We start from the raw sequence: 27,820 nt of genomic DNA, 5'->3' as shown, positions 1-27,820 counted from the left end.
TGAGAGAGAGAGAGTGTGTGTGTGAAAGAGAGAGAGAGAGAGAGAGAGAGAGAGAGAGAGAATGATTCTGAAACATCAGATTAGAGTTTTTTTTTATATAAAAGATAAAGTAAAGTAAAGTTTATCCACTAGATGTCAGTGTTACATTCTATTTTACATTTTTTTAAACTGGATTTTATGGGTACGCTACTTTCTAAACCTAGCAATCTGAATGTTGTTTAGGAAATTCATTGTTGAAAATCATGTAACAGAAATAAACGCCAAAAAAATGCAATCAACTGAATAAGACAGTAACAACAATAATTATGTTAAAAGTAGATAAATAATGAGACTGACAGTAAAACATACATATATATATATACATATATATATATACATATATATACACACACACATATATATATAATACACACACATATATATATATAATACACACACACACACACACACACACACACACACACACACACACACACATATATATATATATATATATATATATATATATATATATATATATATATATACTTAGTGCAGAAACGAATTTCATGAAGTAGCCTATGTGCTGACGGCACGGGGGCGGGGTTAGCGCCGATGACGTCGCAGCGCAGGGGCGTGGCCAGCTCGAGGGAATATTATGGTCCTGTTGCAGAGCGCTCGGTGAGAGAAAGAGAGAGAGCGAGAGCAATCACATCATGACTCTTTATCATCCACATCTATTTCCCCAACGGACGTTCTCGTGATAACATCGGACATTTACTGACAGACGGCTGTTTAGATGGCTCCGTAGGTACTACTAACGGTAGGTTCATGTGAATTGGACGTTCTCTAAATGTTTGGGACCTTCAATAAAGGACACATGAAAGGGACATCATCTGAAAACTCAGTTTTTGTTTGGCAGCGTTTGACACCAGTGAGCCACGTGTGCTAATTTACATGTTTAAAACTCATTACTGACGGATTATTATGCGTAAGTCGTGTGAACTGGACACTTCTGACTCCACAATCTTGATATTTTATACTCTGGTGTAAATTTCAGTTCCTATATTGACTTTTTTTTTTATATATAAATCTTTCTCGAAGTATTCTGAAACATGGCTTTACCTGACAATGCTGTTAGCCGTCCTGTGGAGGACCTGTCCTTCCCTGAAATCATTGAGCTGAACGTGGGGGGTCAGGTGTACATCACGCGCGTCTCGACTCTGACCAGCGTGCCGGACTCGCTCCTGTGGGAGATGTTCAGTCAGAAGAGCACCAGCAGCCTGGCGCGAGACACCAGAGGCCGTTTCTTCGTGGACCGAGACGGATTCCTGTTCCGGTATATTCTGGACTACATGCGAGACGGTCAGCTGGTGCTCCCGGAGCACTTCCCCGAGCGAGGCCGTCTGCAGCGAGAGGCCGAGTTCTTCCACCTCCCCGAGCTGGTGAAGCTGCTGGCCCCCAAGCTCACCAAACAGAGCTCTCTAGGGGACGAGGGCTGTCAGAGCGACCCCGAGGACCCCTCGCCCGGGGCCGACGTCGCCCGCAGCCTCGGGGCCGCTCCCTGCTCCAGCGACGGGAAGTGCTCCGGCTTCATCACCATCGGCTACCGGGGCTCCTACACGCTCGGCCGGGACAGCCAAACAGATGCCAAGTTCAGACGCGTGGCTCGGATCATGGTGTGTGGGAAGACCTCTCTCGCTAAGGAGGTTTTTGGGGAAACGCTGAACGAGAGTCGTGACCCCGATCGCCCTCCAGAGCGCTACACGGCGCGCTTCTACCTAAAGTTTACTTTCCTGGAGCAGGCTTTCGACCGGTTGGCGGACGCCGGCTTCCACATGGTGGCCTGTAACTCCACAGGGACCTGCGCCTTCGCTCACGAGCAGACTGACGACAAGATCTGGACCAGCTACACCGAATACGTATTCTTCCGTGAGTGATCTTAACCCCTGCCTCCCGAGCCAGAGATCATGTAGACGCTTCTAGATCACGTCCATCAGACCTTCTCCAGTGACCCGTCCTCCCTCCAAACCATCCCTGTTGATCCTCCCCTCACCGAGAGACTGCCTTCCCCTTCTCCCAGCTCCTGAGAAGCGCAGCGTCGTGCCGTTGTTGATGTGTTTTGTCCAGCTAACACTTGTTAGCGTGAACTGCTAAACTAGGCTTGAGCCATTCGAAAGGGCTTCTCTTGTGACACTCAAATGATAAAGCTTTTGAGTTGTTCATGTTGCGAAATAGAGATGTAATCGATTTAAATCATTGGGGTCACTATGAATCCTTTAAAAGGGGCCAAAGGAAAGAGAATCCATCTTTATGGATAGATGCAGTCACGGAGAGACCAGAAGATGAAACGTGTCAAACTATTTTAACTAGCATTACTGAATAGTGTCAAAGCAGGTCTGGATTTAGTAATTGCACAGAACGGTATAATGCCACTCAAGTTTCCCGTTCAGTTGAACCATAGTTATACTGTGTCTTGTTGTTGCCTGCCATTTGTGCCAATTCTTTCATATGCTTGTTGTTTATTAAGTTAAACGCTTCATGTATTTAAGATACATATATTTAAATTCATTATTCAAGTGCATTTAGTAATTGATGTTTGCATATATCTTAAGCCATAGCCTGTTATGAAACACCGTATGTTTTTAATCATGCAACTGATATTAGTCAAGTAGATATTTTCTTCTTCATTAAATGCAGTGCCATTGTTCGAAGGAGGATTTTAGAGCTTTAAATTTCAGGTATTTCCATTGTAACCTCAGGCCAGCATTGCCATTAACTCAACACAAAATCTCAAATTGAGATGATGCATATCAACCAGTCATTTATTTTACGTCAATCAGAACTGAATTCAATCCCTTAATCGTAATTTCCTGATAGTGTTTTAAAGGTTGTGTCTGGGCATTGTTTAAAGTGAAGTGCTAGTCTCAAAGTGTCTTTATGAAAGCATGAATAAAAACCAGTATATTGTCCTAAATATCAAACAAATGTATGTATTCAGTGTATTTGCACATAATCAAAACCAAAGTGATATCCAAACTTTGCCTGTTCTATCAGTTAAATGAAATCAAACTGAAATGAAAGCCAGTCTTTCATATCTGAGTTTCAGTGCTTCGTTCACCAGAGAAATCTCTATACTGAAGACCTTTTCCACAAGCATAAAAAAATCAAGACTACACTGTAAAAAATAAAATAACAGAAAAAGTACTTGCAGGCATTAAACACATTTGTTAACCCTAAAACACAATGCAATGAAGTGTAAAATACTAAATAATGGTAAAACTAATAAATATGTTAGGTATGAATATTGATACTGGGTAGATCTGCATTGCTCAGGGAAAGTTGAAGCATTGCATCAGATTATTAAATCTTTCTCCCCTCAAGTCTCTTCTCCACCAAATCCTCTGTTATCACGCTGCTACTAATATCTCTTTTTCATTTTGCTCTGGCGTTTCAAGACCTCAAAGCATGAACATAGGCAAGGCCAGAATGAAAACCAGGACAAACCTATAACCAGCTCAGTCAAAGCAGATTACCCAACCAGCCTTTGTGTTTCTGTGTCTAATCTATCTAATTATCTCACACTGAGCAGCTCCAGACAGGAACGAGGGAGAGACATATTCACATATCCTTTCAGAGATCATTCAGACAGACAAACTGAGATCGCTGATACATGGGCTGATATGATTAAACATTAACATCCCTGACGTATGATGTAGATCCTGTGCAAAACACTGCTGCATGCATTTATAGATCCTGGGGTTAAATGTAATTCATTTAAAAACAATAAGCCCAAGTAACATCACAGACAATGTGAAGAAGTTTTTCTTGTAAATATGTTCCACTACAGAAGTCAAATTGGTTAGGCATGCCGAGTTATTTGAGTGTTTGTAGATGTAGATCACAGCAGGTGGGTTTTAGAAACATCTAAGCTTGGTGCAGTAGTTAAATGGTGAAGTGATTTGTGACCGTAAACCGTCGCTCCTTCGGTCTGCCCAGAGGGATAATTGTTGCAGTGTGTGCTGATGTTGTTTTATAGGGTTCAGGCACAGCTATTAAGCAGTACTGCAGTCATTCTGCCTCCTATAACTCATAATCATTATAGACAGTAAGGGAGATTTATCCCCCCAATCATAACAGGGTTTTTCATTGACCGATTATTGGATTTGTCTGTTTATTGGAATCATTAATATCTTGTGTGGAAGGCTCACAGCTGTTGATGTGTGGAGGGGTGATGATGCCTCCATTGATCAGCTTTACTAATTAAAAGAGGCAGTGAGAGAGAAGGAAACGTATCTGCTGATGTTGAGGAAGAGGCAGAACCTCATCAGCCACTGAACTCATAACCTCTTCTGTTCTGGCCTTGTATCTTTTCTGTTTTAAATGTGATCATTTCCCGCTTTTCTGTGATTGCTCCAGAGTAAAATAGACTAGGTCTCAAACCGAGTTCATTTTGTAATAATTCATTTCAGACACATGTCATTAAATTCTAATTTAAAAATGATCTGAGCTACAGTTCGATAATCCCCAAGGAATATAAAGATTGCTATTAAAATAGGTCATAAACTGGAAACCACAATCCACAGGGACCCTAATGGTGTCCTCTCAAACTCAAACGCTTCTTTTCAGAGCAACAGAATCTTTATCTATTTGTAGCTTATGATTGGAGGATACTTGTGTGACGCTATAGCAAACCTTTGGCTCTATATTGTGATTGAAATTGCATTACCTTTCCTGTATATTCCCTTCTCTGTTGCTGCATGTCAAAATTGTCTCTTTTGTCTTCAGTTGAAGGCACTGTCCCACTGGAGATGTCAGTGCAGAATCAGGCTCCTTTGAGCAGAGGTCAGTTTTGAGCGGGATTGGTGTGAAATATTGGGGAAATATTGGAGGACAGTTGAGCTGGTATGGTTCACCGTTGAAATCAATCCGAACTTGATTGATGATGTATACTTTTCATTTTGCAATCATCGCATGTTCCCAGTTACATTATATAAAACTGTAATATAATCAAAAGTATGATGCATTCCTCCTGTTGCTTGTCTATAAATAAACTGCTTTCAGAGTTCCTCACACTCTCTGGATCTCTTGCATCCATTGATCTGTGCAAAGACTTCACAAATACTTCAATAATACAGTGAACTTGGTGTCTTTGCCTCCTGAGATACAGTAGTAAAGAGTTGCAGCAACTCTCATGCTCATGATGCTGATGATGATGCAAAAACACCACAGTTAACCACACAATAACATACAATGAGAGAAGACCTGTGGGGGCAGAGGGATGTGGGGGGATTGAACTCTGGTTCAGACTGAGCAACTCAACCGTAAAGAAAATATAACCATTTTAGATCAAACACAAACAAGACTGTTAAATGTCTCAGTTACAGACATAACCCAAGTCCACAGAGTAGAGAATGAGACGTATGGTAGTATTTCCATCCTTTGGGAACCAGGGTAACATCCATCCGTTCCCTTTCATCGGTTCACTCCAGTAGCCGATGCTATGTGAACACTAACACAGTGCCATACTACAAGAGACCACCAGTTTATCTGCCTGTGAACACATAGACGTGCTTAAAAAAGGCTAAATAAACATGCCCAAATTATAAAATCATACAAATTTCCTCTCCACACAAATTTCCTCCAATGATGAACCCTTAGATGATGCTTGTAGAAGTGTGACACTGAATAACAAGAGGCAAAATTAGCACACATGCATCATAAACAAGAGAAATCACATTCTTCACCAAGTGCACCAGTTTTTGTTTCCTAGCAGCAACACCCCTGTGGCGGCCATCGAAGCAAGCAAACAGCTGATCGTATTCATGCCACTGGTTTGTGCATTCAATGTAAATTAATAACGCCTTCAGAGGAAAAAGCCAATGCAGCATTTCAGTCTTCTGCGACTCAAATGGAGAAGGAGAAACACTACAACCTCTGAGTCAAATAAAGTGAATTGAGCTTAGGTAAGTAACCTAGGTCGGTTGCAACAAAACCTTCTTCAGACCAGGACCAAAATCCTTTTACATTGAATCATTTAGCAGACGCTTTTATCCAAAGCGACTTACAAATGAGAACAATAGAAGCAATCAGACCAACAAGAGAACAACAACAACAGTATACAAGTGCCACGACAAGTCTCAGTTAGTCAAAGACTAAAGCATTCAAAGCACTAACAAAGATCCCAGACTGAGAAACAGGAGCATCCAGCAGGAAAGCCTTCTGCTTTTCCCTGACATCTGTAAGGTTTAGCCACTGATGTGTCTCCATTGCCACCAACCCTGCCATGAAGCAGCCGGTCACATGAACTGTATGTTTGGTTGCATAAAACACCAACTCACTCCTCTAAGCTCTTTGACAGCATCTGCACCCATCTGACTGAGAGCCACGTAGGACTTGCCAATCAAGGCCAAAGTCATCCTAACATCCTGTCTGTATCTATCAAGTGTTTCTGAAGATCTTAACTATCTGATTCAGATGCGTTTGCCCTGTTGGAAAAATCAACATATGCTGGTTAGGTCTGTTTTGAGGCATTGTTGCTGGGTTGAGCTGGTTTAAGCTGGTCATGTGCTGGTCCTGAGCAGGAGCTAGTTGCCTAAGACCAGATCATGACCAGCTAAGGTAGGACTGGGCAATGTGGCCAAAACAAAAACAAAAAATCTTGATTTTTATTTGACCAATTCTTGATTTTTAACTAGTCAACTTGAAAATGTAACTGCAACATAATTCAAGCACTTTTTTAACCTCTATTAACTTCTACTTGAATAAAGTATTTTGTTACAGGTTTTTTATTAGATTGTGCTGCATTTTCATAGGTTTCTATGTAAGCATAGACGCATAAGCATGTAAGCATAGTTTGACTGTTGCGTTTGCGTCTCTTGCAGCATCTCATGCATGAAACAGCATTTAAAAAATGCGGCTCTCTAGTTATTAAAAGATGAAAAACGTTTAGTTTTTTTTCCCCTATAGCACTGCCCGTGTCGCCTCTCTGCACAAAAGTGTATTCTGTGTGAATGGTGCCTAGCGATATATATTCTTATGGTTCTTCACAGAGCATGTCAAAAGTGCAGATCATTCTTTTCTCTTGACTTTTATTGTCAAAGTGTCTAATTCTAATGTTTTTTAATATTTGTATTCAGAATTGCGTTTCCTCGATTTATAAAAAAAAGATAAATTTCAAATTCATAAAATTCAAATTAATAGATAAAATCTGAAAAATTTCCCAGCCCTAAGCTAAGGACCAGCTCAAACCAGCAGCCATGCTTTAAAACCATACCTACCTGTTTCTGTGGCATGGGAGGTGATCACTAACCATGACGATAAGGACCACAGGATCTAGCCTCAGTCTTTAGTGCACCTCTTGAGATCAGGAGAGGGAGGTTTACCCACACAGCTCTTACCAGCTGGCCTCCATCACTACTCCGTCAGGAAGGTCTCCAGGAACAGGATTGGGAAGCCCCATTCTAGCATATCTGTGCTCCATCAAGCTAGGAGATCCTAAAAAATGGTGAAGCATTAGACAACTGTGCTTCTAGCTGGGCTGGCTCCTGCGTAAGCCAGAGAGGGAAGCACTTTCTCCGTTGCATACGTTGGTGAGTGGTGTTTGCGGCATCGGCCAGTGAACTGCTGTAATTCTACACCGGCTTCAGGGGGTTTGCCCATAGTTGAGTGAACCTAATACAGGAGCTGAAGTGAAGACATGTTTCTATTGCTGAACTAGAAGCAAGTGTGCTGGGAATCACCTCAACCATCTGAAGCCTTGAGTCTTTAATCTGCTCTCTAATAGTCAATAATCTCCAGAAATCCCAATCCTCAGTAGTCCAACCCAAAGAGATTTACAAGGATGGACGCTTACCTCTGACTGAGATGCTGTGCCACTTGTGCAGCTTCACAGCTTTATCCGGTGCAGTCCTGCTACTTGCCGATTGGAAATGCTTTCGAAATTGGATTATAGCTGGGCCACTGTTTATTTTCATCAGTCTGTTTAGATCGATCCATAACTGTTGCTTACATTCACACACACAGTGTGAGTCAGATTGAGGCTGGCGTGTGTGTAATGCGTTAAGAATATGGTACAGGCAGCTGTCACTGCAGATAAACAAGAGACTCTGGGAGACAGTTCAAAGAGAATCTAAAGGCAAATATTGACACAGTGGGATTAATTACAGCCCGCGTCTGCATTGTTCAGAAACACTCGAGGGAGTGGAGATGAGAATTACACAGATGGAGGAACAGTTCGTTTTCAGTTTCTTGTTTGAGCTCTCTGCGCTGTCCTTCAACCCCAAAGACTTAAAAAACCCACTGCAGCAACACTGCATACTTGTTCAAAGCAATAAAACATACATTTTACACTCAAATATAGATTAATCCGGCAGGTTTATAAGGAAATATATGTACATTAGGACATTTGAATGAATCTTCCAGCATAACAAATCCACACAACATGGTAACTGACCTCTGACACCAGATCTGACTAGTTTAAATAAGTATTTTATGTAAATACATGATTTAACCTTTTTTGATAGATAGACGTCAACATTCATTGTATTATACACTTGTGTAAATTTGACCAAATATGGGTCTTTGTGAGCTTCAGTGTTTTTAATGTTATCTCTACTGCAGAACAATAAATGACATTATACATGATTTTTAGAGATCATAACAATTGAGCTGTAGGCCTCTGTGCATTTTCGGGGGTTCAGTGAGGTAAAATAGTCTTCCAGGATATTTCAAGAATATTCCTTGGCTTTCATATCTCCATCTGTTGTTAAAACATAAATCTGTGTCACTCTTCACACCCCCTGCTCTTTAGCACTGCTCTTCTGCGCAGGTGAATCTGGTGGTTACTGGTGACCATCACCATCAGTTGACAAAAATGCCATATGAAATAAGTAAATATCATATCTATCACTGTAATTTGGATTTTGCCTTGGCACTGGCTTTCTCTTAGAACAGTCCATGATAAATGCTGTCTAGTTCAAATTGTATACAATAACACTATGTATTCTAGCAAAAACCTATAACTGCTCCTTGGCAGCCACACAAACTATAAAGTTAGCCTGGGATTTATTGGGTAGACACAAATGGTTCAGAGCTAAACTTCTTCACATAGTACAATACAGAGTGGATATAAAGCTGTGTGTTTGGTGTAAGAGAGGGACCGGATCGGAATGGGTTGCACAAAGGTGGAACATTTCCATTTTGGAAACATTCCAAATATTTTGCTATATTTTCAGGATTTTTTGGAATCTTCCAGGGATTTTTTGAAAGTTTCTGTAAAATTACTGTTAAATTTCCACCCCTGTGCAACCCTAAGCACAAGCCTCAAACTCAGGTCAGCCATAATGCAATCATGCCATGCTGTGCTGAAGCCCTGCCGAAGAGCTGTTGGTTTGACCGAAGCTGCTCATGTTGTGTGTGTTTCACTCTATGATGTGTGGCTGGTGCTGTGTGTTGTCTCAATTCTGCATGTTTACACTCAGCACTTTATGCCACAGCATTTATCCTCAGTCTGTGTTTGGAAGCATTGCAGTTTCTTTCATCTAGGAACAGCGTGTCTAGACTTTGTTCGACTGATAGCTTCTCTGTTTGGTTCAGAAGACTGCAGACGCATGGCTTGGTTGTGTCTATAGAAGAGATACAGTGTGTAGTGTGTTATATTGTTTGGTTTGCTTAGGGATTTTAGATGTACTTTAATGCTGCTTTGTAGTTGACATTTCTAGTCATGATATGGAAACATGGAGGTAACCATGATGAGGTGATGAAGATTAAAAAAAGAGGTAAATTTATCTTTAAAAAAAATCTTTAAAATTCTGTCTAGTTTTAAAAGCAGTTAATTTTTGCAACTTTGAAAGTTCCACGTTTTAGGCTTTCTTTCACTTTTTATTAGGACAAAATTACAACAATATAACACCATGAATATCTAGGGGGTAGTAAATATGCATTTAGGATTGAAGATCAGCTGTATTATTGTGTATTGAGCATATATTGAGATTAGTCGGTTTTAAATCCACAGCCATTAAAGTGCTCTCTGGAGGAGATGTGACTGCATCATAAAGCCATTATGAGCCGTAACCATAGACACAATGTGCATTTGTGTGTTTGAGAAGCCTCTGACGGTCCACTGGAGGCCAGATCACAGGCTCTTCACCAGCTCTGGGTGAACACTAGAGACAACGACTGACTGTTTTCTTCTCAGTCAGTAGTGTTTACAGTCTGCGTGTTGGAACGTGTTTTGCCCTTGTGTGAAATATGAAATTGCTAGCAGTAAACCAGCTTGAAAAAGGTATCTGTAATCCGTAAATTCATTAGAAAAAAGCCTGTTGAAAAATGTCTACTGACTCTAATAATTAATACAGAAAATACTTTTGACTCATTCCTCAAATTGTAAAAAAATAAAAACATGTTTAAATTATTATTATTATTTTTTTTACATATTTTATATGTTTAAACTAATGCAGTTAAACCTATAGCACAGTGTGGCATTCTATATTGTCAAAATATGATGCATTTTTGGGCACATTATGCAACAGAAGCCTAAAGCGTGACTATATTCACCGTAAGGCACAGGCTTGATTTCTTGATTGCTTTTATAAATGGTAACTAGCCTATATGATACATGTTTAAAAAATGTTTTAACATTTTCCTGAAAGCAGATTCATTTATTTATTGCACTCATTGATCCGTAATGTAGAAATAGTGATAGAGTGGTGATATTGATTTTGTATGTATAAAAATTAAAGGGTAAGAGTGATTATTTATATTATGTAGAAGTGCAATGCATATTTTAGGTATAAAAGTTAAGATGATTCATTTCAAGCCACCATATACCCAAAATAACATGTCTTCCTCTTTACAGTAATGTTCCTCATATTTTTTTATAAACTCACTCATTCCTCTGGTTTTTTTGTAAATGGTTCCTTTCCAGTGCTTGGAAAAATGATTTTCTGTGTTAACTGACAGCATGACCAGCTGCTCTTTCTGGAAAGGAACCTTACTTTGAATGTTAAATAACATCTTGAACTGAAGTGTTGTTTCATGAGCATGATTGTGTTGATGATTTTCACATTCATGGCTGCACACACACACACACACACACACACACACACACTTGTTAATGAGAGCCATGTTCTCATAACACATTGACGCTGATGATGGTGCTGTAAAACTGTGCCACCGACAGCAGATGGACTGCCTGGAAATGAGCTGAGGAAAAGATATTTAAACCCACTCGCAGATCTTTCCAGAACCACGATGAAAGGAAGCAGCCTTTCACAGGTTCACTCAACGAAGCGACCGATGAGCGTCTGAAGCCTGTAGATTCACAGCGGTTCACAAACACTGGCATCTGAGTCATGAAAGAACGTGTGTGTGTGCCATCATCACTCCTCGATTTCTCTCCTTCTCCTGTGTGCAATGCTTGGGCATTCTTCATGGTTGAACTATTCTTACTTTGATAAGTAACTGCATAAAAAACTGAAACCTATTTTCAGGATTGTTTTATGGATGATTTTCTTCGAACTGAGATAATTTATATATATATTTTTTGTCACAATTAAGGTATGCATATTTATTTATTCATAATTCTTATAATTCTAAATACTGATTATTTATGTGCTATTTATACTGTATATAAAAAAAAGAATAATAATTATATTTTAAAACTTATGTTTTGTGGATTTAAATCTGTACAAAATACCAGTAATACAACAAACAATACTAATGATGGATAAATATTTTACATATGAAATAATTAATCATTATTTTTTCACATTACATTAACAAAATAACATTTTATCTTTTGGTTTTGGGCAAAAAATATGACCTGGGCATGTTAAAAAAAAATCCTTTATATGCATGAACTTGTCTGCAGTTTCCCTTTTCAGGAAATGGTGTCACTGTCATTCAAGTACACCCCCCAAAAAATTAATAAAAAACAAACAAACAAACAAAAAACACTCGTCCTCATTATGTGACTCCGTAAAGTGACATGTTTGAGAACATCTAAATCTTGAGTGATGGCAGTGGCTCTATTTTTATTCATTCATTAAGAAGATTCGAGAAACTCATGAGATGTTGCTGCTTGCACATTTTCTCTCCCACACTTCCAAATCTCACAAAACACTCCATCCCACATTGTACGGACACTCATTTTCACGCACACACACGGGTAGAGCAGACTTCTCGCGGCAGCACTGGAACAGTTGTTTTGGGGTTATGTAAGCAGGTTTCAGTGCTGATGAGCCTGTGGCAGAATGAGTGAGTTTATGTATGTGATTGGAAGCAGATGAAATGATGCCAGAGCTCGAACACAAGTGAAAGCCAGGGGCATTCTCTCATCGTCGTACACAGCTGATCATTTTCTCTCACTTTGCACCGCTGATATAACAAACAAACACCAGGAGACACAGAACAGATCTGGCAGCATGTCCATTCCCATATAAACCCCAGGCACCTGGTCAGCTGTTTCCACCTGTACTCTTCTGATCTCATTCTCCATACTTGTGGTCAGTGCAGGAGCAGATGTCAGGCATGAAGTTGCTCCAAATTTACTGGACACTTATATCACACTTACTGTAATTATTTCTGAAATGCGTGATTTCTCTCCCAACCTCACAGTTGATTTCATCGGTCAGCTCAATCACGCAGTCCTTTATTAACAAACATTCAGACTTCATGGGTTCAGTTTAGAGAACAGGAAAACCATAATGTAGGGTGTCCATATGAGCCATTTTCCTAGGACACGTCCTTGCCAGGATTTTTATATTGCCTAATTATCCAGATTTTGGCTGTTTGTGCTGTGCAGATCGATCATTGTATGACATTCATAAGAGCTATAGAGAGCAGAGCATACGGCTCCTTATGCATTAAAATCACTCTCTTGGTATTTTGGTGTCATACAATGATTGGTGTGCAGCGACGCTTCAAGTTGAGGAAGCCAGGAATCCATGGTGGAGCAGGGGACTCAGGAGGCCTTGGCTGACTTATATATAATATAATATAATATAATATAATATAATATAATATAATATAATATAATATAATATAATATAATATAATATAATGCTCCCCTTGCTCGTGTGATATTGTATGATATAATTTTTTTTATAACTAATTAAGTTAACTTGTTAAACTGACAGCTCTAAAATTTTCCTTTGATTATATCCTTGTTTCATTAACCAGTTGGGCAAGAAGTAACAGCTGTTCTTGCGTCCAATTTGGTTTTCTTTTATGTATGCATGTTTTAATATCGTTCCTGGTTACTCAACTGTAACCTTGTTCCCTGAGAACCAGGAACGTTCCCATTCGAAAGCTACAGTCGAAGCTGCACTGCTCAGCACATTGGGAACGAGAATACCCACGCCGCCATGCTTGAAAATGTCTGGACCCCTAAGGTTGTGCAGGTGTGCTATAAAAACCACAAGAAGGCCTCAGACATTAGCTTGTGATGTTGACCCAAGGATATGAGAGTAGCATGAACATCCAAACTATAAAATCTTATGAATGTGTGCGGAGAGGACCAACCTGCTGCATCACAAACCTGTTGTAAGGGGGCACCCCTTGCTAAAGCACTAGAGGAGGCGACCCTCCTGGTGGAGTGAGCTCCAAGACCTATAGGCAAAGCTTGACCGTGTGCCTCATAAGCAAGAGCAATAGCATCCCTGACCCAATGAGACATAGTCTCTGTTACCCCCACCATAATAGGTGAACAGTTGCTCTGACACGCCACTTGTTAGTGTGGTGGATATAAGTCTGAAGAGCATGGACTGGACACAGTCTAAGATTTCTCCTGCTACAGCGTTGTGAAGGGCAGCGGTGGAGGGCAGAAGGCCTCTAGAATGACCGGATGTACAGCCGAAAACAGAACCTTGGGCAGGTAATCAGGATGAGGATGGAAAATAACTTTAACCATTCCTGGGGCAAAGTCTAAACATGATGGTGAGATAGACAGGGCCTGCATATCCCCAATTCTCTTTAAATAAGTTATTGCCATGAGAAAAAACATTTTTAGAGTCAGAAGTTTATCAGACGCTGATTCTAAAGGTTCAAAGGGGGTTTCAACCAGACCCTCGAGAACTATAGCTAAGTCCCAAGAAGGCATCTTGGTTTTTGCTGTAGGCCTCAGTCGCCTGGCCCCATGAAGATGCGAGAGAGCAGAGGGTGTCTCCCGAGTGGCACCCCGTCAACCAAAGCATGGCAAGCCGAAAGAGCGGCCACATAAACCTTAAGAGTGGCAGGGCATGTGCCTGTTGATAACTTCTCTTGTATGAAGTCCAGAACTGAAGCAATCTGGCAATTGACTGGATCTACATTGTGTACAACACATCTAGTGGAGGAAGCCCTAGTACTTAGAATGGTCTCAATAACATCCGGTGAAAGCCCTGTGTTTCTCAATTGGTACCCATCAGGGTTCAAGCATGAAGATTCCACAGGTCGGGCCTGGGATGGAATATCGTGCCCTCTTCCTGAGACAGAAGGTCCCTCCTCTCCGGAACTGCCCATGGCGAGCCATCGAGGAGAGATATTATCTCCAAGAACCACACTCTGTTCGGCCAACGTGGTGATATAAGCAAGAGGCAAGACCCTTGTTGGCGAACTCTGGCTAGAACTCCCAGGAGCAGAGATACTGGAGGAAACGCATACAGGCACATTTTGGGCCATGTGTGCGCCATCGCATCCAGAACCGGGGGGGGATGTGTGAAAAAGTAGAGGGAACATTGCACTGTCTGTTGGGAGGCGAAGAGGTCCACCTCTGCTTTGTAAAATTTTTCCAAATCTGTTTAACTACTTTTCCCCCTCCGGTAGTGTCTGTCTGGACAGTAAATCTGCTCCCACATAGAACGTAAACAGCTCTGATTGACAGGAACTTGACCTGGACCTAAAGAAAGATCTGCCTCGCTATTCTGTTCAGATTGCGTGAGCGCAGACCTCCCTGGTGATTTATATCACAGACTGTCGCTGTGTTGTCCACCCATGACTAGGACATGACAGCCCCTCAATTGATGGAGAAAATATTTCGGAGCCAGAAATATGGCCATCAGCTTGCTGCAATTGATGTGCCAATCGAGCTGATGACCCTTCCATTTCCCTTAAACTGGATGGCCAACAAAGACCACTCCCCAGCCCATCACGGAGGCATCACCTAGCAGTCTGCAATGACACAGTGCCCCTGGAGTGAGACCCAAAGGCAAATAACCGGGGTCAGAGCCACAGAGATAGTGTACGAAGCCGTTGGGGTATCACTTTTATTTGCTTTTGAGGATTGGCTCTTGGATGAAATCCTCTAGCTTTTAGCCACAACTGAAATGGTGTCATGTGCAACAGCCCCAGAGTAATCACCACAGATGCTGAAGCCATGAAACCTAACATCATTTGGTACTGATGAACAGTGCGATCTTGGCTTAGCGTGACCTCACTCATGGTCTGCCGAATGGTCTCGATTCGAGCGGGAGACAGTGGTGCCTGCATCGTGATCGAGTCCCAAACGATCCCGACATAAGTCGTTTTCTGGGCCGGATAAAGAACACTTTTTTGGCGTTGAGTCTCAACCCAAGAGAAACTAGATGAGCTAACACGATGTCTCTGTGTTGTAGTGTCATCTCTTGCGATTGTGCTAGTATTAACCTATCATTGATGTAATTCAAAATGCAAATGCTCTGGAGTCATAACGGAGCCAGCACTGCATCCATGCATTTTGTGTACATGCGGGGTGATAAGGCTAGGCCAAATGGAAGAACCCGAAATTGGTACGCTTTGTTGTCGCAAAATTTCTATGTGAAAATATGCACCCTTCAGATCGATCGTGATGAACCAATCGTGATGTCGGATTCGCGACATGACTGTCTTGACGGTTAACATCTTGAACTTGAGCGCTTTGACTCTATGGTTTAAGCCTCAAAGATCTAATATTGGACGCACTCCCCCACCCTTTTTTGGCAACCAGGAAGTATCTACTGTAATAGCCCGATTCACTCTTCGGAAGAGGAACATGTTTTATGGCCTCTTTGCTCAGAAGAGTTTGCAGCTCTTGTGACAATAGGTGCATCAGCTCAGGTTTCATGGAAGTAGAGACCACACCGTTGAAATGTAGAGGATGACGATTAAATTGGATCCTGTACCCTCTCTTTACTGTGATTAATACCCACGCAGAAATGCCTGGCAGAAGTTTCCACGCTGTCAGACTCTCTGAGAGTGCTAACAATTTTAACACTTCCTTTTAAGGGGATATTAGATGTTCCATGTCCTGAATTATGGCAGGAAATACTGCAACATCTAATATTTCGCTGGAAACCTCTGCCCCCCGAAGCACGAGAGGTGGCGGGGATGGAGGGGTTTTGTAAGGGTAACGGGAAGGGGCGAACACTTCCTTGTGCGCCAAGAGCCACTAGCTCGGTGCCCTGGAGCAGCAGACTACTTGCTGCTCTAGAGACCTCCGTAGAGGTAGCGAGCCTCTTAGCATTGCTACGTTTCCGGGCTGTAACTGAGAGAAGCGCTCACTGGAGATCGCTGCGCCCTGGCAGGGTTGGCCGAACGATCTCCTGAGGGCACTAAGGAGAGACGGGCACCATGTAATGTGGTGTACACCGTTCTTCCCCAGAGACTGTCTACTGTCCACACTCTAGTCTTTCAACAGGTCAGCCTGGTATACCTGTAACACTGCCATAGTGTGCAGCGCAGCACCAGCCTGACCACAATGCTCGCACTCGCCTTTCTCTACAGCCAGAACCACGTGCTCTTCCCCAACAAACAAAACAGTAATCATGTGTATCTAGCTCAGACATGGAAAGGGAGCATAGAGGAACACAACACTTAATGTTTCATTGTCTCCCCAGGAATTTTCCTGACACACATGCACAGAATGATCTTACGACAAAAGACATGTTGAAGCACCTGTGGCTTATCTATTTATAGCCCTGTGTTGAGCGTGTGCTCCGATGACGTCATCAACCGAAGCTATATTACACCCGGGTCAATCCTATCGACGTGTTACACACATTATTCACTGCTGGTCACGATTAAGATGTTTCCCAATGCGCTGAGCAGCGCTGCATCGACTGGCAGAACCTGATTTTACCAAGTGAGACAACATGGAACAACATTATGATTAACTAATCAGATTTGAAGAACCAGTTTATAGATTTTGTGAAGTTTACGCTTAAAATCAAAGTTTGTTGCTTTTACGTCATCAGTATCATTCATCTATCATTTCCTCTGATTTCAGGGATTACTCATGGTTAAGGTTAGGTTTAGGTGTAGGGAAATGGTCAAGAATATATTTTTGGAGTAAAATGTTGTTCCAGGGTCAACAAAATATGTTGACCTAGGAACACATCTAACTCAGCAAAATCAGGACGTGCCATCCACTGTGGCTTTCGAAAGGGAACAGCCAGGATTATTCTACTCTGTTAATTGCTGTTTATATACATATTTCTTTCTTTCTTTCTATCTTTTTTATGAGAAGCATTCAGGCAATTATCTGAACATGTACATATATTATATAGTTTAATTAATGACACTTTAGCCTGCATTTAAAAACCTTTACTTGAATATGGCAATTAACATTTTTATTTTTAGGTATTTATTTGAATATGGCAACATAACACTGTTCTCTGCAATATTTCTATGAATAAATCCATAGCAACGAGCTCGACCCCGCCCCCTTACTCTGAGTTTAAGACTTCTATCTATCTAGCAGTCTTAGCAACTTTGTGAATAGGTTTTAAGAGAAACCTCTTTGCTAAAAACTTTTACCGCTATTTAGGAGAACTCTTAGTGGTAAAATAAAGTGTTTTGTTATATATTTATAATATCTCTGTGTGGAGCACTGGCTGCTGTCAGACAAGGGTCTCACTGGATTATTACAATTAATGGCAAATGGAATGTTTGAAAATGTAAACTGATGCCTGATTGCCTACTGACACACTACCACAAAACATAGAAACAACTGACTTACTACTGGCCAAAGACTTTTGCACAGTGGCGTATATTTAGCATATATTAAGAAACAAATCATGTTTGACCAATGAAGTCTTGAAGCAGTGGTGGAGCACTCAACTGGTTCAGAGAAAGAAAAAAAACAGTCATTGCATTAGATAACAAAATATCAAGCATGTGCCATTTTAAATAAAGTAGCACAATCACATTTGTCAAGTAAAGTATTTCACAACATGCGAAGAAACGATTTGAAACAAAATGATCAAAATAATAGATCTAAGGTTAGAAATAGGACAAGTATCAGCACTTTGTGCTAGTGAAGAATTAGTGATCATAGTTAATGTAATGAACAACATCTATGTGAAGTTGAAGAGAACTGCTTTCATACATCCACTAAAACAAAACACCAGCTGAGTAGAAGTCACAGCAGAAATGACTTCGGGAAGTGGTGTCAGTTCTGAGAAAGCACAGATAACGTTCATTTTGATATTTTGTTTATAATGCAATGACATCCTGAAAGTGACTTAAGTGTCCAAATCCATTTACAAAGCAGAGCCAAAACTTTGCAAATGCAAACAGAAAAAGGGAGATGTAATTGGACATTCTGTGTGAAGTCTCTAAAGGAGGAGCTCAGAAGCAGATGGACCTCTGGCAGGATTACCTGAGTCCAGAACTCCAGACAGAATTTACCTGTTTCCTGGTTTATGTGGTTTTATACGCTAAAGCCAATTCGTCAGGGAATGATTTGAGTAAAGTTTGCTTTTAAGTCTGTGATGTGGTTCACTTTTAACATGCTTTTTACACTCTATTTTGATAGTCCACTTTATACATTCTGCTAACTATAAGTAACTTTGCAAATACATGTCAACTAAATGTCATTAGAGTATTGGTAGATAAAATAAGTTTTTGTTTACATAATATATGTGTGTTTGCTATGTATATTTATTATGTATATATAAAGACATACATACAGCATATATTTTTAACGATGCAAATTTTTAAGGATTTTTAAAAAAAAAATTATAACAGCAATTTTTTTTCATTCTTTAGTATTTTAAAGCAATTCCTAATTTATAACTACCGTATTTTTCGGACTATAAGTTGCACCTGAGTATAGGTCGCATCAGTCCAAAAATACGTCATGATGAGGGAAAAAAAACATATATTAAGTGCACTGGACTATAAGTCGCATTTATTTAGAACCAAGAACCAATAGAAAACATTACCGTCTCCAGCCACGAGAGGGCGCTCTATGTCTTCAGTGTAGACTACAGGAGAACTGAGCAGCATAGAGCGCCCTCTCGAGGCTGGAGACGGTAATGTTTTCTCTTGGTTTTCACCTGACTATAAGTCGCAGGACCAGCCAAACTATGAAAAAAAGTGTGACTTATATTCTGGAAAATATGGTAGTTGAATGAGATTTAATATAATTGTCAACTGGTGTGCAACAGAATATTTCGTCACCAATATGAGGTGTTGCTAATAAATGTTGTTTTGCTTTTCTAACGACAGGAGGCAAAGCATCCACGTCGCCGTGCTTCAGTGAACCAGATGCTGACAGAGCAGTGGAGGAGGACATATATAACCCACATATATCCAACGTCTGCAGCCAGGATGACACAAGCATTGCTCTTGACCTGGACAATGAATCTCTTTCGGACCCCCTTCCTCCTCTCCCTGCACCCCTGGACAGCCCTGAGCCGCCCCTGCCCCGCGAGCCGAGCCCCCCTCCGCTGACCGCGGTCAGTCCTGCACGACCCACCACCCTGTCTCTGAAAACACTGCCCCGACCCACACCCAGCACCATCACCAGGGAGAACGGAGGACCGCTGAGCAAAGACCCTGAAGAAGAGGAGAAGAAGCAGATGGAGGAGGAGCTGAAGAAATGCATCGAGGATTTCAGGAAAATCCGCATCCCAAAACTTTTCCCAGACCGCAAGAGACACTGGCAGAGTGATCTGCTCAAAAAATACAATGCGTAATACAGATAAACCCTAAAACCTAGCATTGTTTGGGTCCTGTCTGCACCAGCTATTGTCACGGTAGGAAATCCATTGTTTCCTCCGTGTCATGTTTTGTGTTTGTATTTGTACTCTCGTAGTCTCCATGTGCTCGTTTGGTTAATTGTCGTCACCTGTATGTTGATTGTCTCGCTCCAGCTGAGCCTCATCTCCACTCTGCTATAAACACTCACCTCTCTCTCTGTCTGCCGTCAGATCCTCTCTCATGTTTCCGTGTCCTAGTTGGATTTCCGTCTTCCGTGTTCGTGTGCTGGATTGGGTTCGTGTTGTCGTCCTCGTGTCAGTGTTCCGGTCTGTTCCTGGTTTCAACCATTGACCACCTTCACCTGCACCATCGACTTCACCATCCAGCTCTTCTCACGCCACCGTAGACCTTCCTTGCCATTGCCAACATTCTGGACTCTCTTTCTAATAAACATCATCTGATTGCCTGCAATTGCTTCCTCCTCTTTTACCTGTCGTTACAGTAGGATCTGACCATCATGGAAGCAGCAGGCGATCGCTCCCCATCTCAACTGGAGGAATTTCTGCAGAGAGCCGTGGGTCGTATGGATCGCCAAGACAAGGCGATAGATGAGATGGGTCGAGCCTTCCAAGCAATGGTGACGAAGGTGTCCGAGCTCGCTCTCCAGACTCAACACCAACAACAACCGCCACCCGCTGCGCCTCCCACGCCACCCACACCGCCGATCGTCTCCGGGGGGATTTCCCAGCCCGAACCACGCCTCCCCATCCCTGAGAAATATGCGGGTGAGCCAGAGTTTTGTCGATCATTTCTATCTCATTGTTCTCTGCACTTCGCCCTGCAGCCCCGCACGTTCTACACCGAGGAAATGAAGGTGGCATTCGTCTTGTCACTACTGACGGGAAGGGCTGCCCTCTGGGGGACGGCGGTGTGGGAAAACCAAGACAGCTGCTGTGCCTCGTTCCACGCCCTTTCGGAGGAGATGAGACGGGTCTTCGACCGCTCCGTCGCCGGGAGGGAAGCGGCTAGACTTCTCACGGACCTACGTCAGGAGGACAGGTCCGTATCCGATTACTCGATTGAGTTCCGCACCCTGGCGGCGGAGTGTAAGTGGAACGAAGAGGCGCAGTGGGATCACTTCCTGCATGGGTTGGCTGACCGCATCCAACAGGAGATCCGCGCCGTCGAGCTCCCCACTTCTCTCAATAGCCTGATTGACCTCACCATCAGAGTGGACAACCGACTCGATCAAGCCGCCAGACGGAAGGGGAGAGCAGTTCTCGCGAACAGACCGGAGGCTCAGTGTCAGCGCTCAGAGGTTGCGGTCAGCCCACCGGGAGATCTTGAACCCATGCAGGTGGGGCGAGCTCGGCTCTCCCGGGAGGAGAGGATCAGGCGGAGATCCCTGGGACTATGTTTATACTGCGGCAGCCAAGAACATCACATCCAGCGCTGTCCGGTAAGAAGACCAAGCCCGATAGTAAAACTGAGGCTACTATCGGGTGGGATCTCTGCCAGGAAGACCTCATCTACATCGACACTCCTTCCGGTGAGTCTACGGTGGTCCACCCACGCACTCGATCATCACGCTTTGTTGGATTCTGGGGCCGAGGGTAGTTTCATGGACTTTAAGTTTGCCACTAAACTCAACATTCCTCTTACCTCCCTCAAACACCCCATTGCACCTTTTGCACTCAACGGACACAAACTGCCAGTCATCACACAGACCACTTTACCTGTTTCCCTCATCACGTCTGGCAACCATACGGAGGAGATTTCATTTTACATCACGGACTCACCTCAATCCCCCATTGTTCTCGGTCACACCTGGCTCCAGAAACACAACCCCAGGATCAATTGGCGCCTCGGATCTGTGATTAGCTGGAGCGAGGAATGTCATTTGTCTTGTCTTTTGTCTGCTGGTGTTAATGTTTTTGAGTCTGTGTTTCAGGGGGAAGCAGTGGATTTGGCTAACGTGCCTGCGGAGTACCACGACCTGAAGGAGGTGTTCAGTAAGTCTCGTGCTGATTCTCTTCCTCCTCATCGTCCCTATGACTGTGCGATAGAGTTATTGCCAGGTACTTCTCCGCCTAAGGGCAAGTTATATTCTTTGTCTATTCCAGAGATGGCGGCCATGGAGAAATATATATCCAGTTCTCTAGCAACGGGGTTTATCCGCCCTTCTTCTTCTCCAGCGGGGGCGGGGTTCTTTTTTGTGGGAAAGAAGGACGGATCCTTGCGACCTTGCATTGACTACCGAGGGCTGAACAACATAACGGTAAAGAATACCTATCCTTTACCGCTTATGTCTTCAGCTTTTGAGAGGTTGCAGGAAGCGTCCGTTTTCACTAAATTGGACTTACGTAATGCTTATCATTTGGTCCGCATCAGGGAGGGGGATGAGTGGAAGACTGCCTTTAACACCCCTAGAGGCCATTTTGAGTACTGCGTGATGCCTTTCGGGCTAACGAACTCGCCGGCAGTCTTCCAAGCACTCGTTAATGACGTGTTGCGAGACATGGTCGATCTGTTCATATATGTTTACCTGGATGACATATTGATTTTTTCTTCGTCTCTCCAGGAACACGTGCAACACGTACGACGAGTGCTTCTGCGGTTGCTAGAGAATGGATTGTTTGTCAAGGCGGAGAAATGCGTTTTTCATGCACAGTCTGTTTCCTTTCTAGGACACATCATTTCGACTGAGGGTGTTCGCATGGATCCTGAGAAGGTTAAGGCTGTGGTAAATTGGCCATCCCCAGAGTCTCGCAAGGCCCTGCAGAGATTTCTGGGGTTCGCCAATTTTTACCGGCGTTTCATTCGCAATTTCAGCCAACTAGCCGCTCCTCTGACCGCCTTGACCTCCCCTAGTTTGACGTTCAGGTGGTCAGACGCAGCCGAGGCTGCGTTTGCCAAACTGAAAAGCTGCTTTGTTTCAGCTCCCATTCTCGTCACCCCTGATCGTTCACGTCAATTCATAGTGGAGGTCGACGCGTCAGAGGTGGGGGTAGGAGCAGTGTTGTCCCAACGCGCATCCTCAGACGGAAAGGTGCATCCATGCGCGTATTATTCTCACCGTTTATCTCCTGCAGAAGTTAATTATGACATTGGCAATCGAGAGTTGTTGGCAGTCAAACTTGCACTGGAAGAATGGCGTCACTGGCTTGAAGGGTCGGGTGTACCTTTCATTGTATGGACGGACCATAAGAATCTCGAATACATTAGAACCGCCAAAAGACTTAACTCCAGGCAGGCTCGGTGGGCATTGTTTTTCGGTCGTTTCGATTTTACACTTTCTTACCGGCCGGGTTCCAAAAACATCAAACCCGATGCTTTATCCCGTCTTTTTGAGCGTTCCGATCGTACTGCTACTCCCGAGCCCATTTTACCGGGGACCATCATTATCTCCGCGCTCAGATGGGAGGTCGAATCGAAGGTGTTGACTGCCTTAGAAGGGGTAACGCCCCCGGCTCGTTGCCCACCAAACCGATTGTTTGTGCCGGAGGGGTTACGGTCAGACGTTCTCCAGTGGGGTCATTGTTCCAGTGTTGCTTGTCACCCAGGGGTTAGTAGAACTAGGTTTCTAGTCAAGCAACGATTTTGGTGGCCTGGTATGGCTCGTGACGTCCACGACTTCGTCTTGGCTTGTTCAGTTTGCGCTATTGGTAAGACTTCCAATCGACCTCCAGATGGGTTACTCTTACCGCTGTCTGTCCCTTCGAGACCCTGGTCCCACATTTCGCTAGATTTCATTACCGCCCTCCCGCCCTCTAAGGGCAATACGGTGATTTTAACCGTAGTGGACCGGTTCTCGAAGGCGACTCATTTTATTCCCTTGCCCAAATTACCTTCAGCCAAGGAAACAGCGGTAGCTGTCATTGACCACGTCTTCCATATACATGGCCTTCCGACAGACGTGGTTTCTGACAGGGGTCCCCAATTTGTGTCCAAATTTTGGCGAGAATTTTGTAAATTGTTAGGAGCGACTGTTAGTCTTTCTTCCGGGTTCCATCCCCAGAGCAATGGTCAAACCGAGCGAGCCAATCAGGATGTCGAAAGGGTTTTGCGATGTTTGGCTTCCAATAATCCTTCGTCCTGGTGTCAGCAACTCTCAATTGTGGAGTACGCACACAATTCTTTGCCAGTGTCATCTACGGGCATGTCTCCATTTAAGTGTAGTTTAGGGTACCAACCACCTAATTTTGTCAGTACGGAATCCGAGGTTTCGGTCCCCTCCGCACACGCACTAGTCCAGAGGTGTCACCGCACCTGGACCAGAGCTCGTAGAGCTCTGCTCCAGGCTAGGTCGCGCACCAAGGCTAAGGCCGATCGCCACCGGTCGAAGCCTCCCCGTTACGTCATCGGTCAAAGAGTGTGGCTTTCAACCCAGAATATTCAGATGCGTTCCGTTTCGAATAAACTTGCTCCCAAATTTATTGGCCCGTTTTCTGTTACCAAAATCATTAATCCGGTAACAGTGCGTCTTAGCCTTCCTCCGACGTACAGGAGGGTTCATCCCGTGTTCCATGTGTCCAAAATTAAACCGGTGATTTTTTCCCGTCTTAATCCGCCTGCCCCGGTTCCCCCCCGCCTCGTATCGTTAATGGGGAAACCACATATTTGGTTAATCGTATTCTGGACTCTAGACGGAGGGGACGCGGATTTCAGTACTTGGTGGATTGGGAAGGTTACGGTCCGGAGGAGAGAAGGTGGGTTCCTGCTCGGGACATACTGGATCACCGCCTTATTGATGATTACAATCTACAGGTAAGGCAGGCTGGGAACGTCAGGTGACGTCCTAGGGGAGGGGGTACTGTCACGGTAGGAAATCCATTGTTTCCTCCGTGTCATGTTTTGTGTTTGTATTTGTACTCTCGTAGTCTCCATGTGCTCGTTTGGTTAATTGTCGTCACCTGTATGTTGATTGTCTCGCTCCAGCTGAGCCTCATCTCCACTCTGCTATAAACACTCACCTCTCTCTCTGTCTGCCGTCAGATCCTCTCTCATGTTTCCGTGTCCTAGTTGGATTTCCGTCTTCCGTGTTCGTGTGCTGGATTGGGTTCGTGTTGTCGTCCTCGTGTCAGTGTTCCGGTCTGTTCCTGGTTTCAACCATTGACCACCTTCACCTGCACCATCGACTTCACCATCCAGCTCTTCTCACGCCACCGTAGACCTTCCTTGCCATTGCCAACATTCTGGACTCTCTTTCTAATAAACATCATCTGATTGCCTGCAATTGCTTCCTCCTCTTTTACCTGTCGTTACAGCTATACTCTAAGTAAATGACTTTGCATAGTTGTGGCTAAAGCAGCACTGCAGTTCACACATTGTGTGATCAAACGACTCGCTAGAGACTCTTCAGCGGGAACCTGATCTAAATGACGCGTGTTATGACTGCCCCAAAAAAATCGAAATGAATTTTTTAGTGTCCATATTTATTGCTCCTTAATAATGTCAAATATAGTTCTTGAATGCTACTTAATAACCTGTTATATTATTTTCTGATTAAAACTGCCGTCCGTACGTTTTGTCTCTGTTTGAAAGCTGCAGTTGCAGTTATTTGTGGAGTTATTTGTTATCTTCCTTGTGTGGGTCGTGCAGCGGAGTGCCTCCAGCGGATGAATCGAAGGTTTTGGGGAGTATGTGTGCCTGTCAGACACCACACCAGTGTGAATACAGTACTCACGAATCACAGATTCTACGTCTTGGAAGTATGACCCAAATAAGACTTTTCAACAGGAAAATTCATCTGAACAAGTCAATAATATGTCTGCCACTTTTTTTGTTCTGACCAATGCTATTACTCTGATACATTACACTATCAATGATTATTAGCCTGAATCCAATGATCGCATAGCTCATATCACATCAAACATGCAAATTATTATTGTTATGCTTTGTTCTCAGAATGTTAATGTTCACAACATAAGCATTGCATTGCTACATGTATTTAACGTTGATTAGCATTAACTGTGGACTACAGGTGAATCTTAACTGATGATTGTAGTATTGACCTTTCTGGATTACAATCCGCCTTCAAAATAAGTTTAATTATTCCAGCTGCTGTGAGAAAAGGCTGTTAATGATCCCCTTCACCTGCAGCATCCTCACATGTGATGTACTGTAGCCTACCAGTCCCACGCAGATCAGAAAGCAGTATTATAAGCTTACCATCATGTATCGGACTAAAGTAAGGAGACGGAGAGGAACAATGGCTGGTTTTATACTTGCCCCAAAATTCATTATGGATAGTTTTTAACCAAAAAACTGCAGCTTTACATACTAATGACTTTACAGAGCTTCCAAATTGCTGATTACATTTAATTTAGTGTTGTCTTTTCAGCATTACAATTGTGAAAATGTACTTTGGACAACATCACAATGCATTACAGAGCAGTTGTATGTCTTTGATTGAGTCCAGAGACTATTAACAGTTTAGTAACAACAAATCTTTCTTAAAACTTCTTAAAAATGTGTTGGTTTATTTTTCAAGCCGTTGATGGTTTAAGATTTACACTTTTTTTTTTTTACGTCATTAACAGAGTATGATCATTTGTTTAGATATAAAACATTCTTGTACCATGAGTTAATTATGGTAAAATGCATTTATTGGTTAATTTAATAGTATGGATCACTAATATATTTAAATAGTTCCTGCTAATTTCTGTTATAGTAAATAAAGCAATAATATCTTAAAGTCGAAGTGTGTCATTTCTGTCAGGATACTCAAACAAACAGTGCTCAAATAAATGTTTTATTGAGTCATGTCTTTACACATTTAATGGAATCAAACGTCTGCTTTTTAACACATTTCCATGACTCTCTTATAATGTCATCAGAGAACAACACAAGGTCAGTCCTAAAAAATATAAAGTTGCTTAAATCTTTCTTCACAATGATGCCACAGAAGAACCATTTTTGGTTCCACAAAGAACCATTCAGTCAAAGGTTCTTTAAAGAACCATCTCTTTATTAACTTTTTATAATCTGAAGAACCTTCTTTCTCCAAAAAATAACTTTTGTGAAACAGAAAGGTTCTTCAGATGTTAAAGGTTATTCATGACATTTTAGACACAAAGGTTTTTCGGTGGCGTCGTGAAGCACCTTTATTTTTAAGACTGAAGTTGCCCCAAGAAGCCTGGGATTGCTCGAGGACACAGTAGTAGTGACTCTATCTCTACCTCAATCTAGATCTACTGTAGTAACCTTACAGCCCTGAGCATTAATTACTACCCCACACCACCCACATAGACTGTGATAATGCACTGAAGTAAGCTCCCGAATCTGAAAAACGCTTTTGCAAGAACAGCATTACTGAATAAAATGAGCAGAGAACTAGGTCTAAGTTGTGATTCCTGCACTAGAATGCAAAAGCCCCGTTCAAAGGCCATACCCAAAGTTTCCACATCTTTGGTTCTGAGGATGCGCACACTGCCCGAGCCTAAGCAGATCGGTTCTGAGCTGAATTTCCCAAGGAAACCCCTGAAGGAGAGATATTATATCCAAGAACCGTATGGACAGAATAGTGCCACCGTCAGATGAGAACATGCTTTTTGAATAAGCAAATCAAAGTGACATCAGAAAATTGACATGACATTAATTTGAAGTAAATTTAATATCAGACATATTGGCCTACATACAGTGGGGATCGAAAGTTTGGGCACCGCTTGCAGAATCTGTGAAAATATGAGTAATTTTCAAAAAATAAGAGAGATCATACTAAATGCATGTTATTTTTTATTTAGTACTGTCCTGAGTAAGATATTGTACATAAAAGATATTAACATTTAGTCCACAAGACAAAAAAATTGCTGAAATTATTAAAATAACCCCACTCAAAAGTTTGGGAACCCTTGGTTCTTAATACTGTGTTCTGTTACCTGATGATCCTGGACTGTCTTTCTGTTTTGTGATGATTGTG

General features: G+C 42.6%; 1 protein-coding gene across 3 annotated transcripts; it reads left to right on the top strand.

The window, feature by feature from the left end:
• The first annotated feature begins 628 nt into the window (after positions 1-628).
• On the top strand, positions 629-26,539 carry LOC127971966 (BTB/POZ domain-containing protein KCTD12-like). Of its 3 annotated transcripts, XM_052575318.1 has the most exons (4): positions 629-802; positions 1,084-1,911; positions 19,426-19,955; positions 24,895-26,539. In XM_052575318.1, the coding sequence occupies exons 2-3, from the start codon at positions 1,095-1,097 to the stop codon at positions 19,893-19,895; spliced, it is 1,287 nt and encodes a 428-aa protein (XP_052431278.1). In that variant the 5' UTR covers positions 629-802; positions 1,084-1,094; the 3' UTR covers positions 19,896-19,955; positions 24,895-26,539. The 3 variants fall into 3 exon arrangements, with proteins under 3 accessions (XP_052431278.1, XP_052431276.1, XP_052431277.1); XM_052575316.1 differs by having other exon boundaries at positions 629-1,911; XM_052575317.1 differs by lacking the exon at positions 24,895-26,539 and adding an exon at positions 20,130-20,260 and having other exon boundaries at positions 629-1,911.
• Positions 26,540-27,820: the final 1,281 nt, after the last annotated feature.

The sequence above is a fragment of the Carassius gibelio genome, chromosome B14 (genome assembly GCF_023724105.1).
Source record: "Carassius gibelio isolate Cgi1373 ecotype wild population from Czech Republic chromosome B14, carGib1.2-hapl.c, whole genome shotgun sequence".
NCBI classification, from domain to species: domain Eukaryota; kingdom Metazoa; phylum Chordata; class Actinopteri; order Cypriniformes; family Cyprinidae; genus Carassius; species Carassius gibelio.
Note: the sequence above shows the minus strand (reverse complement) of the source record. Positions and strands in the feature narration are given on the sequence as shown.